Source organism: Podarcis melisellensis (assembly GCF_964234715.1).
Source record: "Podarcis melisellensis genome assembly, chromosome: 4".
In the NCBI taxonomy this organism is placed as follows: domain Eukaryota; kingdom Metazoa; phylum Chordata; class Lepidosauria; order Squamata; family Lacertidae; genus Podarcis; species Podarcis melisellensis.
The window spans coordinates 77987326-78003289 of record NC_138531.1 but is presented as its reverse complement, the minus strand read 5'-3'; the positions used below and the strand labels follow the sequence as shown (position 1 = coordinate 78003289).

At 43.5% G+C, this 15964-nt stretch overlaps 1 protein-coding gene across 3 annotated transcripts in view; it reads right to left on the bottom strand.

Annotated features, from left to right (window-relative positions):
* The window catches only part of HSPH1 (heat shock protein family H (Hsp110) member 1), a gene marked incomplete at its 5' end in the record, with an annotated part of 42624 nt that overhangs the window by 1296 nt on the left and 25364 nt on the right, over window positions 1-15964 (bottom strand). For 2 of the 3 annotated variants that reach the window (XM_081909349.1, XM_081909351.1), the window contains 14 exons: window positions 62-223; window positions 1179-1298; window positions 2131-2238; window positions 4163-4288; window positions 5199-5336; window positions 5557-5688; window positions 7215-7420; window positions 8543-8676; window positions 9269-9375; window positions 10493-10721; window positions 11635-11879; window positions 13720-13853; window positions 14265-14364; window positions 15773-15895. In XM_081909349.1, the coding sequence (XP_081765475.1) occupies window positions 62-223; window positions 1179-1298; window positions 2131-2238; window positions 4163-4288; window positions 5199-5336; window positions 5557-5688; window positions 7215-7420; window positions 8543-8676; window positions 9269-9375; window positions 10493-10721; window positions 11635-11879; window positions 13720-13853; window positions 14265-14364; window positions 15773-15895 (2064 nt within the window). The remainder of the gene's footprint in view (window positions 1-61; window positions 224-1178; window positions 1299-2130; window positions 2239-4162; window positions 4289-5198; window positions 5337-5556; window positions 5689-7214; window positions 7421-8542; window positions 8677-9268; window positions 9376-10492; window positions 10722-11634; window positions 11880-13719; window positions 13854-14264; window positions 14365-15772; window positions 15896-15964) is intronic. The other variant, XM_081909350.1, reaches the window with a different exon arrangement.

The window sequence follows — 15964 nt, the reverse complement described above, 5'->3', positions numbered from 1 at the left end:
GCTCATCTATCCTGGGAGGTGAACCATCAGAAAGTGTTTCTGTGCCATGATTAACACTTACCCTCAGCTTTCCTTTGATCTCACTCACACACACGACGGGATCCTGATCTAGACTTTGCTTTGCTTGGGCATTCCGAATGTTGTGTAGCCATTCCATTGTGTCACGGACACATTTTTCTACTTTGTTGATCTCAGTTTCATCAATATGGAGGTACTTCTCATCCTGAAACACAGAATAATGCAGTACATTGGAGATTATGTTTTCCCTGGCATCCTCAAGCTGATGAACAAGTAATATCCTATATCTGATACTTAACCTAGGATGTCAGTTATGAACCTTGGTTCCCAAACACCAAGAACTCGAAAGTAAGTGTTCCGGTTTTCAAACACTTTTCGGAAGCTGAACGTCTGATGCGGCTGTCAGCTATTGTTTTGCCTAAAGGTTGCCAACCCCTGAACTAAGAGCGGAATAATTCTGCTGGGAGGAAACGTTTAAGATTAATTATCTCCCAAATAAAAAGGAATTCGTATTGCACTAAAATTAGTTTGTGATAATGACAGTTTTGGAAGGAAGATATGGGGAATTTGCTTTATGACAAAACGCGATGTCTTCGTGAAGCTGGAAAATTTTGATGGGACATGGAAATTAAATAAAAATGCTTATCTGGCCTTAAAACCATACTGAATTTGTGGCCATTACCAAATAAAATCAAATATATTATTAATGTGGTTAATAGACTGGTTTGTTGTCTTCAACTTTGCAGTTTTTGCTGGGCTAGTGGCTGAATGAAAATCACCATATGAGAAAAGTATCTCAGAGGTTTCTCCAAATGTTTTGGACTACAACTCCCATCAGTTGTGGGCCCAACTTTCTCTTATTAGATATCAGGCAGCCGCCATTCAAACTAAGTTTCAGATGGCAGGCTAAAATGGTTTTATTTCAGCACCATAAATGCTGCTCTAGTATCTTATTTTTAAAATGTTTTAATCTACATCTTAATTGTTGTGTATTGCAACTTTTAATTCTTGCATCCAGCTTGGTGGATGTACATTTTTACAAACATATTTATAATTCTAAGTTATTAGCTGCTTTGAAGACTAGTCAAAAGGCGGGATATAAATCAACTGAACAAGTAGCAACAACACATCAAATTTGCTCTCAGTGATATCACACACACCTTCTTCCTGTATTCATCCGTAATCTTGGCATAGTTTTGCGCTTTATGCTGCAACTCATCCAGCAACCTTGGTCGTTCCTCTGCTTCTTGATACCTTGCTTCAATGGGAGTCCCAAATTTCTAGAGAGACCAGAATGATTCACCATACGTTCAAGGAAACATTTAGATGGCTTATCTACCACCTCAAACGCCTATGTAAAGGTCTTTGGCCCCTTGCACTGGATCTTCCTGCCCCCTAAAGTCTCTTCTAACCCCCCCTACAAAAAACCCCCAATAAATCAAATGTTTATTACGGTTGACTAACCATTAAATAAATGGCAAAATATAAAGTAATACAGAAATTACAGCCGCAGGAGGACCAGCTGTAAAGGCGAATAGTGATGAATTAATCAAAGCAGGTCTGAGAGATGCATACTATTGAAATGTGTTTTTTTGGTTATTATATTTTTTGATTGGCTATGTTATTATGAAATTGTTTTTGTAGTGTTTGGTTGAAATGCATCCTTGCTTCTTTGTTGTAAGCCGCTTTGAGCAGGATTTTTGTGTGTGTGTAAAAGCAAATTTACAAATAAAATGAGTGAATGCATGTTCCAATGTTCAGATATATTGCCACCACCTATCCCAGTAATAGAATTATTAGACAGCCCCTGAACCCAGGAAGATATTCATATGGCCTCTTAAGGATTGACCAGAACCTCCCCTCATAATGGGATAAATTATACTTTCTCTAATAAACTGGGTTTTCAACTGGTGGGCTGGGACGACCACCATGCAAATATATGGTAAAAGATTAAAACATAGTTCCCCAAATGCATGTTTGGGTTAAAAGTGGGGCCTGGGTCTGAAAAAAATTACCTGCTGTAACCCATTGATAAAATCTACAGCAGAAGAATACATGGGAGGCTGTACTGAGCTTTACATAGTTGAACCTACATTATGAAAGTAACCATACCTTTAACTCAGCCAGTTTGTCCATATAGACCTGTTTAGGCTGGTCCTCTCCTTCCTCGTATAGCCAGTCCTCTACCTCTGACAGCAGCACGGAGAAGCGGTGGCGATCCTAAGCAAAAGTCCCAAGAATACATTTTCAAGATTGCGCCAACCCACCCCCCTGCTACCGGGGAAACTTTACAAAACAAGTCAAAATGTTAACTGGTGCAAAATAAAGCCACACAATCTTGACGGATTGTTGAGGAGGAGAAAAAGGAGCTCCGAGGGAAACCTAACAATGGAGTCCTAGGTGTTCTGGGAAAACTTAAGAGGTTTTCCAGTGAATGTGGAAGCCAGCTCACACGCCATGTATCTGGGGAAAAGCTTGACACAATACAGCGAATGACTTCTCAAGGAAAAAAGATCCTCTGAGGTTCAATAGAAGAATTTGGATTTGATACCCCGCTTTATCACTACCCGAAGGAGTCTCAAAGCGGCTAACATTCTCCTTTCCCTTCCTCCCCCACAACAAACACTCTGTGAGGTGAGTGGGGCTGAGAGACTTCAAAGAAGTGTGACTGGCCCAAGGTCACCCAGCAGCTGCATGTGGAGGAGCGGAGAAGCGAACCCAGTTCACCAGATTACGAGTCCACTGCTCTTAACCACTACACCACACTGGCTCTCTAGACCAGTGTTTCCCAACTTTTTTTTGGCCCTGCCCCACCTAAGCATCTCTAAAATCCTGATGCCCCCTCCCCCCAATGACATATACCGTGTTTTTTGCTCTATAAGACTCACTTTTTCCCTCCTAAAAAGTAAGGGGAAATGTGTGTGCGTCCTATGGAGCGAATGCAGGCTACGCAACTATCCCCGAAGCCAGAACAGCAAGAGGGATTCCTGCTTTCACTGCACAGCGATCCCTCTTGCTGTTCTGGCTTCTGAGATTCAGAATATTTTTGTTCTTGTTTTCCTCCTCCAAAAATGAGGTGCGTCTTGTGGTCTGGTGCGTCTTATAGAGCGGAAAATACGGTAATTCAGATTATTCAAAAAGTGAACTCCTATTCACGTGGAGGAAGCCTTAAAGGCCATTAACTTGGTCTAAACAAGCTTCCAAATTGCCCCCCTTAAAAATCAAATTGCCCCCCTGTGGGGCGTGCTCCACATTGGAAACCACAGCTCTAGATGGAATGGAGAGTGGTGGGCCAAGCCCCTTTCACCCCACAAGTAGATTAACACTCCATGTCCCTACCTCACTAGGTTCTACATTCATAACTAGAGTCCTGCTAGGGACCATTCCTTAAAGACTGGGTTGGCCTCCAATTGCTGATCTCCTTTCCCTATTGGGCCTTTAAGCCCCATCTGTACCACCTTAAACTCTTGATGCTCCAGAGCAGACCCAGGGGCTGAATGCAACCCAGCAGGCCCCTCTCTCTGACCCGCACAACTCTCCCCAAGCCCCCCCCCATTAGCCATGCCACACCCTCTGAGTGCCTGTGCTCAATGAACTACAATAATGCCCCTTGCTTGCCTGGATGGAGAAACATGGGGGCGGGGGGCTGGAAAAACGGTGACTGTCATGTGGGGATATCTGTTGCCTCCCCCAACCACCATTGGGCATATACCGGCCCCCAAGACAGAAGGCAGCCCTTGGATTTGAAGAGTTTCCTCACCTTGCTGTCGTGGCAGCCAACATAAAGAAAGGAGATTTTGATTGCCAAGATTTAAAAATCAACCACCTTGAATTTGAGGGAAGCTCTGACAAAGCAACTATCAAAAAGCTTCCTAGAAATAATTTTACACGTGTTGATACTGGTACCAACTAATCTACTTGTTACTTTTACAGTCAAATGTACCAAGAGCTGCTGAAATCCACCCCGTTTGTGGAATTTATAATATTTTGAAAACTAGTTGGGATAGGCGTTACAATATGCTAAATATTTGAAACCACTGTTTGATGAATATCTACAGTATTCAACTTACATTTTGCTAACTATCTTAGAGGCGTTCTTGATTAAGGGTGGTACAGAAATATGCTGAATAAATGAAGTAAGTACCTGCTCACAGACAAATTTCTCATATGGTCCGGATAACTTGTCTCTGAAATCATAAACATATTCTTCAACCGCATTCTTTGCATCATTCCTTTCCTTCTCCAGTTTGTCTTGCATAATCATCTTGCCCTATTTGATTAACAAAAACAATTACATTAAATCATCAGATTCTGAAGACCAGGTAACTATAATTGGTGAAAAAAAACACAAAGGCCCTTCAAAGACTTTGTTTACAATACTGTAAATATTAGTGAAACAAACGCAGTACTGTAAAGCTTTTAATTTATTCACATTTTTTAAATAGCCACCAATATAATATTAATATTATTATTTTTTTTGCAAGCATTTCTATTATAAAGAAATGGTGAAAGAGAGAAAAAGGTGGGAAAGTGGGGATGGGGGGAGAAAGAGAACAAAGATGTGTTACACACACCCACACACCACACAAAATGTAATATACTCCCATACATTCTTATAGAAATTGATATAAGAATTTCCCAAAGAATCCTGGGAACTGAGTTTGTTAAGAGAGTTGTTGGGAGACTCCTATTCCCCCTCACAGAGCTACAATTCTCAGAGTTCCCTGGGAAGAGGGACTGATTGCTAAAGCCACTCTGAGAATTTGGAGCTCTGTGAGGGGGAATAGGGGTTTCCCAGCAGCTCTCAGAATCCTTAACAAACAACAATTCCCAAGATTTGGGGGGGGGGGGCAAAGTGGTATGACCGAACCTTAAACGTATAATGCAGATGGGACCTGAGATTTAAGACAAGTGGGACCTGCAACAACAAAAAGATGTGTGGAGTACTTCTGGCCAGTGCCCATTCCACCACCACCACCACCCTGGCTATGGTGCCCACTGAGCTTGCATAGCCCTCACAGGGTTGCTGAAGGATTTTGCCCTCTTAGGTTTCTTTGAGCATGCCAATACTTCCTCCCCACTCCGTGCGTGGGTGGTGACATCTTAGCAACTTAAGGTCTACCATTTGGAGGTTGTGACCGCTATCTGTAAATACAGTGCCCGACCCTCATTTCACACACCTCCGTTTCAATGTACATGTTGAGCAGGTCTCTTCCGAGCTGCCAAACCAAGTTCGCCTCAATAGGCAGCTCGACATTCTTCACTTTTATTTTGGGCTTTTTCGCTTCGGGAGGCTGGTCGTTCTTCTTTTCGTTTCCCTGGGGCGGACAGCAGAGAAAGAACATTGACACATCCCGGATTGGCAGGCGTTTCTCAGAAAGTCTGTTTTTAAAGTTCTCGCGCAATCTCAAGCGACCTTGATCCTGCCAACACAGGTTGCCAGGAGCACCAGGTTGCTTATAGTCTTTTGATGGGAGATTACTTTTATAATTGAATTTCTACTTTTCCTTCGGCGGAAGGCATTAAAGGGTCACTCACTTTTCTGGCATCTGGGATTTTGTTTTCTTCAGAGGGAGTCTCAGGAGAAGGGGGAGACTGTGACGTCTGCAGACCATCTGTTTGTACCTGGGGCTGAGCTCCAGCCTCATGATTGCCCTGCTGGATAAAGTTCTGAAATGGGAGCCCAGGCACAAATGATGTGAACAGGACATGTACATGGATTCAGTAAGAATCTACAACAAATTTAATGCTCGATAACACACAGCCTGTAAACAAGATACTGCAAGAAGCTTTCCAAAGCATCATATTATATTATTACTATTATTATTATTATTATTTAAATTTGTCACTGTGAGTACATCACAAATAAGCATTTTGCCAGAGATAAATCATTTGCAGTCGTCCAGATGTTGTTACACTAAAATGCCCAGCATCCCTGACTGAGCCTGATGGAAATTCAAATCCAAGTAGCCATCCCAATTATTAGAACAACTCCAAAGAGATGATCTACTCTGATAGGCGAATTGTGTACTATATCACAATTTATAATAATTATTAATATGAATATATTAGTTACTGAATTTGTATAACGCCCTTCATCCAAAGATCACAGGGCAGTTCACAGCATAATTCAAAATGAGAACATGCAATACACAATAAAACAAAATCCAGTAACACTCCCTTCCCACAAACGTATTTAAAAGGCTATAGAATGTTCATCAGCCCAAAGGCCTGGTTGTATAGAAACATTTTCCCCTGGAGCCGAAAGGTAAGTAATGAAGCTGCCAGGTGAACCTTCCTGGGAAGAGCATTCGACAACTAGGGACCCATCACGGAAAAGGCCCATTCTTGTGTTGCTGTCTTCTGGATCTCTTCAGGAGGCAGCACACAAAGAGGGGCCTCAGGTGATGATCGCAGTGTCATATGGGGAGAGGTGGCTCTTGAGATATTGTGGTTCTGAGTCATTTAAGGCTTTCTAGGTCAAAAGCAGCACTTTGAATTGGGCCCAAAACTAACTGGCAGCTGGTATTGTTGGGCCAGGATTAGTATAATAGGCTCAAACCATCTTGTGCCCGTGAGAAACCTGGCTGCCAAGTTCTGCACAGGCTGAAGTTTCTGAAGCATCTTCAAAGGCAGCCCTACATATAACACATTGCAGTAATCTAACCTAGAGGTTACTAGAGCGTAGGCAACAGTAGTTAGGCTATCCAGACAGGGACACAGCTGGGCCACCAGCCGAAGCTATGGCTGCATACACATTATACCTTTGAACGACATTCTTTCCCTTGAAGAATTCACTTCTCACATAGTTAAATTTCCTTAAACGACAGTGCCCAGAATTCTCAGGGTGTGTGTTTGTGTGCTTTAAAGGTACAGTGTTTACACAGCCTAATTCTCCCCATCAGGCTGTAGAATTACCTCCCTTCCCACCTTATAGAAAAAGAAAATAGAACAATAAAAAAGCTTCTTTCCTCTTAAGTAATTTTAAAGTATTCCAACTAGATGTACATAGGAATCTGCCTTATATATCATCTCTTCTGACTGGCAATGGTTCTCCAGGGTCACACAAAGGGAACAGCTATCTGAGCTATTTAATTGGGGGCGTCAGGGACTGAACCCCATCCCTTCTGCATGGAAAGAAATGTGCCCCACCACTGAAGGATGGCCGTGTATTCCAGGTGAAGAAACCAACTTACATTAATGTCCTCCTCTGAAGGTTTTTGATTCTGAGCATCTACTACAGCCTCAACACTGTGATTTTCATTCTCTTCCTCTTTCATTTGCTCCACCATAGACGCAGTAGAGACACTAAATATGCCATGAGTATTGATGCGCACTTTGACCTTGACTTTAGTTTTCTCCCCATCATTCTGGGCTGCAATATTCTGGATAACGTATTTGCCTTTAAACAAGAGAGTGGTCCCAAAGTTAAGCACGGGAGTTGTAAATTATCCCCCAAACCGTGCCATTTCTAGAAGGCACTCAACTATCGAGAGACGCAAGACTGAAAAAGGATGGAAAATTTTTCAAACTGTCTATGACTTTTAATGCTTAATAGTTGAAGCCAACATTACTAGACCCAATGAAATGAATGGGCATGAAACTCCATTGCAATTATTGTTATTGTTTCAAGAAAACTGACACAACCAGTTGGCACTGCAATGTAAAAAAACAAACAAACTGGGTATGTACACAAAACCTCAGCATAGCTGTCAACTTTTCCCTTTTCTTGCAAGGAATCCTATTTGGAATAAGGGAATTTCCTTTTAAAAAAGGGAAAAGTTGACAGATATGAACCCCAGTGCTACTCTTTCTTTCTTTCTTTCTTTCTTTCTTTCTTTCTTTCTTTCTTTCTTTCTTTCTTTCTTTCTTTCTTTCTTAAAAAAGGAACTTCGTGCAACATTTCTGCAGTATACCACACAGCCAACTCTGCATGTAGTGCAAAGATACAAATCTGCCAATGCCCTGGTTTGTGCAAAGCATTAAACCATAGTTAAAAACGGTTTAATGTAAACCGGCATGTTGGCACATGTTGCTGAAAAGCTCCCACTCCTGCTGTTGCCATGCTAAGGAGCAAACAAACCAGAGCAAGGCTTGGTGCTACATGCAAACCAGGGCTGGTGGTTTGTTTCAGCCAAACAAATGATGAACAATAAGCCAAGAACAAATCTTGGTTTCCAGTCATGGTTGCTTTGGCGGGAAACTGCAAGAAATGCAGTGAGGCTCTGATTTTGTCTTTCTATCATGACACAGCAATTGCACAGTCATATTAACCAGAGTTTAACATTATATGTGTACCAGGCCATTATCAGACCAGCAATGCCAATTTTATACTGCTAAACACTGCCAAGGATTGAAATCTTAAGAACTTGGTGGATCAGGCCAGTGGCCTATCTAGTCCAGGATCTATCTAGTCCAGGATCCAGAGTGACCAACCAGATGCAGGATTCAGCCACAAGAGCCCTCTCCCCTTCTGTGTTTTCCAGCAACCGGTATATTGGTTGAGAAGGGAACATTCACTTACCAATCATTTTCTCAGGGTAGGGGGTGCCACCAGGATCAGAATAGAAAGCTTGGAGTTCAAACGGACCCTTTCTGTAAAAAGTCAAGACTTTGGAAAAAGGTGCTGCATGATGCCTGCTGAACACTTCATGAATTCTAGTCAAAACAAAAGAGAGGGAGAACAAGTTAGACATCCGTATTATTTTGAAGCCAACCTTACAGCAGATTGCAACTGGCCCACCACATCTGACCTGCTGTAAAATGTGTATTGCACGTAAGACTTTAATATCTAGGAGCTATTTATTTCAGGACTTGATTGGGCCAGATTACCTCTCTCACCAATATCATCTAAAGTATATCTTCCTATCCAGGAACATAGGAAGCTGCCTTATACAGCGTCAGACCACTGGTCCATCTAACTCAACCCTGTCTACTGACCGGCAGCAGCTCTCCAGAGTTTCAGACAGTATCTCTCCCAGCCCTACCTGAAGACTGAACAGGGGACCTTCCGCACAAAACGCAGATGCTCTATCAATGAGGTACAGTGCTTCCCAAATCCCAACAGAGCTGCCCTGCATTCTACATCACCAGCTGTACCCATGTACAACATACAATGAGGTCTTATCTGTAAAATCCAAGGTACGCAGGCCCCAATTGTGCAGCTGGCTAGCCCCAACCGGAGTTGCACGTTAACATTAGGAGGTCAGTTGTGCAAGAAGAGGATTTTTTTTGGGTGGGGGTTTCTTACCCATCAGTATCTTCAGACTCTGTGCTCCACAGCAGTGATATTGGGAACGGAACGGATTCAGTGATGGAGAATTCTCGAACTTTAAAAGCTGGAGACAGAATTGCACACTAAGAGATAAAAAGACGGAATTAGAAACCTCCCCCCAGTTAAAGTCTATCCATTAGCTCAGAGAAAGCAAGATGTGAGGAAGAAAGAATGGGATGTGCTACTGGTTTAGCCAAAAAGAAGTGACCAAACATCAGAGACAAGGAAGCATCTTCGTGTGCAGAAGTTATAACGGCAAAACCAATTTACGATGTAATCCTAGTGAGACATGTTACCTGGAATTAAGTTATTATATAACAAAAACAAACAAAAAAGGACCTGCTTTTCTTGAGGACAGAAGTAGAAACAGCATCTTCTACACAAACATGTCACCCATTTCATTTTATTTGAACTCCCCCCCCAAAAAAAAAATAAAAAGTAATGCTTATTTTTGTGTCAATCTCATGAAAATTACTCTCTGAGGTCTGCCTGAAAAGCAGTCTATAAATAGCATAAAATAAACAATAAATATACTCATGAGGTAGTATGTTAAAACAGAAGCTAAGGATTTGCCATGCAACTCGAGGATAACCAGTGAGGTAGGATGGGGGAAAAATTTCCCAGGACTTTTTTTAGTTTTTCCGCATAAAGCTTTTCCTCTTGCAAGCTCAAGAGCAACAATAAATGGATGCCAACCACAAATGCCACGCAACGCAAGCTTGGAAGCGTCAAACATTTGAAGTTTCATTTACTAAAGATAGGAGTGACAGGATTCCCAATGAGGCTAAATTTGCATAGGGATTTTTTTTTCTGGGAAACTCACATCACTTGAGATGCGTGCCCGTTTACAAGTGAGAAAGTGGGTGACCATTAAAGGAAACAGAATTACATCATTCAAACAAAACCAGACAACACTAAAATCAGTTGCCAGGTACATATATCCAGACAGATTCAACATGATATCAAGACTTGTTTTGGAAGCATACATATAATTAAGAAGTACTTGTTTTTAACCTGTGGAGGGAAAGCTGCCGGCAGGGTGGGGGAGTTTTAGAGCAGATTGACGCTGGATGGGTTAAAGCCCCACCACCCGCCACTTCTCCAGCAGAAATGCTCCCTTCCAAAGGCACCCCCAAAGTGTGGACCAGCTGAAGCCAAGAGACCAATCTCCCAGAAGGAGAGAGGGTGTTGCCCACACACCTGCAAGGCACAGCCTCTTGCGACAGCTTCGTCGGCGTTCAATGTGGTGCTCACGTCCATGCCGAAGAACTTCCCGATCTTCTCTTTGACGGCTGGCATGCGCGTGGCCCCGCCGACAATTTCCACAGCGTGCACATCCTCCACTTTGAGCTGAGTCTGGTCCATCAAGGAACGAAGGGGAAGCTCTATTTTTTGCAAGAGGTCAGCACACATTTCCTCAAACTGGGATCTAGGCAGGCAAAACACAAAGAGAAACCGAGGGCTGAGGTTTCCTTGGAGTTCAAAGCAAGGCGGTCTATGACGATTGCTCAACCCTGATCGCCTCGGTCGGTTCAAAAGTGAGAGAAAGCCTTTCTTCCGCACCCGTGAACTAGGGACAAAATGGAAAGGAAGGAGCTCCCCCAAAGCAGGTGTTTGATGGCAAACGCACATTGACATATTGTGGCTGGAGACAGAGTCTTCAGAGCTTTCACTTGAAAGGGGAGAAAGACAGAGGTGCTACTGTTAAGTTTAGACTTAATGACAGTTACTTCCACTTAGCAGGAGGAAGGGTGGGGCAAGGAGGCTGGAGTTGCGCAGTGAAGTTGATCCGGAGCCCCTGCGGGCGCGCTAGCACCCCCACAAACTTCTCTCCTCCTCGGTAAGCAAAGCCATTGCCAGGAAGCTAGCACTGCAGCGCCACCTCACTGGGCACGACACTCCTGTGCCCGGTCAAGACAAGGATAAGGACAGTTCACTGGTGCCTCTATTAGCAGCTCCTGGGTATGCCTAGAAAGAGCTACTTCACACATTCTACAAAGGATGGCCTTCAGCTACCTCATCCTGTAAGTGCGAAGACTTCTGCTTGCACAATTTCCTCTCCTCTTCCTGCCACTGTGTGCACACTGCACCTTCCCCAAATCTGCTCCAGAGGGTTGGGGGAACCCCTAAGACAGATTTAGGGGGTGTGCAGGGGGAGCAGAGGGGAAGAACGCCTCACAGGGCAAGCAGAAATCCTTGTGGTGACAGAACGGTAACGTAGAGCTATATCTGACGTGCTTCCTATAAAGTATAAACCTTCTCTTGTTTGTCTTTTTGTTCAAAGGTTTCCATGCAATCTATTCTTTCCAGTACAATTGAACCGCATCAGAGGGATCTCTCACCTATTCATCTTTCCAGACACGTCTATATCATTCATAAAGCATTCAATATTAAGTGGGATATCTGTGCTGTTTGAGCTCATTAGTTTTTTCAGCTTCTCACACTCCTGGTATAAACGAAGAAGGGCCCGTACTTTAGATTTGGGGTCCAGTTTGTACTTGGCTTTTATTTCAGCACAGAAGTGATCCACTAGTTTTTCGTCAAAGCTTTTTCCGCCCAGAAAAGGATCAAAAGCTGTGCCAAGGACCTGGTTGGAAGAAAAAAAGGCAATGTTAGCTGCCCTACATAGCACCATCATTCAAACCTGGAATGAAATGACTATTGATACGAAGGCTAAGCGTCACTCCGTCTATTTCCGAAGTTCCGTTGTGAGCCCAGTTGCTCATGTGGCCGAAACGATACCACAATACAGATACACAAAAGACCCACAAAATTTACAGAAGCACAACTAAAGCAAAGAGGTGGAGGGAACCCCAGGACTGTCCAATGGGAGTGCAGTGTGCTCATTGGCCACATCATGCTGAACACTGGGGACAGGTAACTTGGCGGAAGGATGAAGAAGAAGAAGAAGAAGAGTTTGGATTTGATATCCCGCCTTTCACTCCCTTTAAGGAGTCTCAAAGCGGCTAACATTCTCCTTTCCCTTCCTCCCCCACAACAAACACTCTGTGAGGTGAGTGGGGCTGAGAGACTTCATAGAAGTGTGACTGGCCCAAGGTCACCCAGCAGCTGCATGTGGAGGAGCGGAGACGCGAACCCGGTTCCCCAGATTATGAGTCCACCGCTCTTAACCACTACACCACACTGGCTCTCGTGTGAATGGAAAGGACAGGAGTGGATCACCAGATGGGGTGGAGGTGTAGCAATCAGTGATGTCACTGCCATTCCCTGGGAGAGAGGGAGGTTGGAGTTGTGCAGGTACACCAACAGAGCCCATCTGGCACTCCCATCAACACGCCCACTGTTAGCGACTTGTGCAAGCCAGTTGGTAGTTCACCACACCGCAACCCGTGTGATGTATTGTCCCAGTATGCAGAGCCTCAATAGAGTCTTCAGGGTTTTCCTGCTCCCAGCAGACAGCTTCTTCCAGAGTCCCTAGTTGAGGGGGAAACTCCTCTCCCACATAGTGCAAAGCAACAAAGTGATCACTGTCTTCAGGAGCAAGACAAAGCTAAAGACAGCTATCTACTATATACAGTTCTTCTGGTTTCTGAATTAAATACAGTGGTACCTCGGGTTAAGTACTTAATTCGTTCCAGAGGCCCGCTCTTAACCTGAAACTGTTCTTAACCTGAAACACCTCTTTAGCTAATGGGCCTCCTGCCGCCGCCACGCAATTTCTGTTCAAACCCTGAAGCAAAGTTCTTAACCTGAAGCACTATTTCTGGGTTAGCAGAGTCTGTAACCTGAAGTGTATGTAACCCGAGGTACCACTGTATACATATGTACAGAGAGATCTGCTAACACAATTGCCATGCTAGCCAACGCTGCTGTGCAAAACCCACAGACTTTTCCTGACTCTCACAGATTCAGAGTCAGACCAGGACAGCACCAGGAGATGTAATTGGACCCAATGAAAGCAATGCCCCAGAGACTATTATACCTGTCTCTACATCCCTGAGCCAATGGGAGGGTGAATGACTCAGCAGTCACACACCCGACCTCTGTCGCTATGGTAACCCAGTGCACCTGGTCTCTTATCTCAGAACATCCAGATATGGGGGGTGTGCTCCTCAAGACACGAGACTAAGCATTGTGTTATTTATCCCATTGTTCATATTACACCAATACAGATGCAGCCCTGACCTCATTTGTCACCTCCCTCTCCCCTTTGTGGGAAGTAGCAGCAGCACTGCAGCCAGGACGCTCCTGCTGCGGCTTAGCCCTGCCTGACGCACCACTCCTAGCTGAACCACTCAGACCTCTGGCCCCAGTTGACCACGTGCTGCTTGCTTTCTGTCCTGTTTGCAACACTCTGCATAGAGCTTTTCTCCTCGCCTTTCCAGTTTTCGCCGTTGTGCATCCGCATTCCCAGAAATGAGTTTGCCAACAGGTCTGCTCATATCGGCCCCTCAGGCTCTGCCTACCTTCACTTTACCCTTGTTAAAAGCGCAGGCGGAGACTTGAAATGCCGAGTAGCCCATATCTATGAACACCACCAATCGTGGTTTCTCTTCCGGAGCTGGAAGGTCCTGCTTGTAAATCCCGTAGTTCAGGGCCACTGGGAAAAGACAAACCATTGATGTTAAGTCAAAGCTGCTTACAACAGCTAGAAAGTCAATGGGACTTCCAGCTGGGGAGGTGACGCTGCATTCAACCCTGGCATACACTTGAGACAGCAAAGTTCGCTTACTCAGAAATGTAGCAGAAAAGATGGAGAATAGTTGCAGTCTGCCTTTTCCCTTCACCATCCCCAACCATGCGGCCTTCATAAATTGGTTAACAAGCTGACACCTAATGCCCTTATGAACTCCAGAAGCAGTTTTCTGAGCTTACACATCTGCTGGGAAAATTTACATGCCCGGACAGCACATTTTCACAATATGCTTTCGCATCGATGGTAGGCGTGGCTATAATCGTGAGAAGAGACACTTTGTTCTACGTAAACAGGAAGTAAATTTCATTGGCCCACCTGCTGTCATATCATTCATGAGCCTGAGGCAATTCAAGCCCACAACCTGAGCAGCATCAAGCAGAGACCTCCTTTCAGGATCAGTGAAGAAAGTTGGAACCTAGGGGAAGCGATCACATAGAGGTATGGAGGGTTACCAAAAGTCCTGCTAATTTGTTTTTAAAATACAATCTCTCTGGGCTTCTTTTGCAGTAATTTAAAGGCACATTGTTTCAGCCCTGGCTACTAAATTGGCTTCTCATTCGCCGCCCCAGTGCAACCCTGATGGCTGATTTCAGCAAGGACATTGCATTGAGTAACATGTTGAGAAGACTGATTGATTTTACTAAGATGTGACTTTTCCTCAACTAGCTGTGCCCATTGTGGTTTACAGCACACATTCAAAACATCAAAATAGAGAACATTGGAAACACAAATATACAAGATACAAAACACGTCAGTAAATTCAAAATAATGAAAGTCAACAATTTAGCAAACACAGAATAAATTCAATATTACCAAACAAAAAAACACTTCACCCCAACCTATGCTTAAGTACATAAATACCAAGCAAATAAAAGTTAGCACACAATAGGATGGGATATAAATGCTTTAAAATGCATATTCTCACACTTCTGCAGTTATTTTAAAATGAATGGCACACTGTAGCAACATGCAATATAATACATTTACATAACACGTTTGCATAATTATAAATTCATGGAAAGCTGGCAAAAATCAGCTCCCTTTAAGTCTTCAACATAAGCCACCCAATTTTAAAACACACGTTGGTGGTTTATGATGTAGAATTAATTCTTTTTTTTTTTGCCAAATATCCATGCGAATGTATAATTAATTAAAAGCCTTATATTAGGAATTCATAATCATTGTGTATATGTTTACTGTATGATTTTTTAATGTCTTGGTTGTATCCAATGCTCCACAGGCAGAACTCACCTTGTACAACGGAATTTTCCCCTCCTCTTCTCCTACAGGCCTGTCCCGAAACTGCTTCAGAAAGTCCCCCTGCCCCAATATAGCTGATTTTGAGGGTGCGGGGGGGGGGGGGAGAGAAGAGGAGAGGAGGGGAAGTTTCATTCCACAAGTGGAACTCTCTTACATTGGCAGAAAAGGAACGCCGGATACTGCCCACAGTATTTCACACCACTTTGCACTAATACATGATATATGTGCTATTAGTACTTGTCATTATCTCTTGCCTATTTCAATTACACTCATATATTACTCTTATAGATCTATAAGTAACCAAATGCAATGTTTTCTTTTCACATCTTAACAATGTCTCCACATTGACGTGGGTGTCCCAGAGAGGTTTTCTGTTTCATTCTCCACCTGCTTAGCTTCACCGATGCTGCAGCATCAGATACCCCCACGTCACCCGCGGGGTCCAGTTATATTCAATATTCAAAGTTGCTTAGACGACTGCACAACAAAATATTGAAAAGCTTCTACAGGGTCAGCACAAGAGGAGACAAATACAAACCCAAGGTTAAATGGAGCTAACTTACTGAAATAACGCAATCGGAGACAGGCTTTTTGAGGTTATTCTCTGCCGTCTCCTTCAGTTTCGTCAGCAGCATAGCTGTTATCTGCTCCACACTAAATAAATGCTCCTCGTCCATGTACATAACCTGAAGAAACAAAACAAGAGTAAAGCAACTATTGCAGCAATTCAGTCCCCTATTATTCTTAGATTCTAA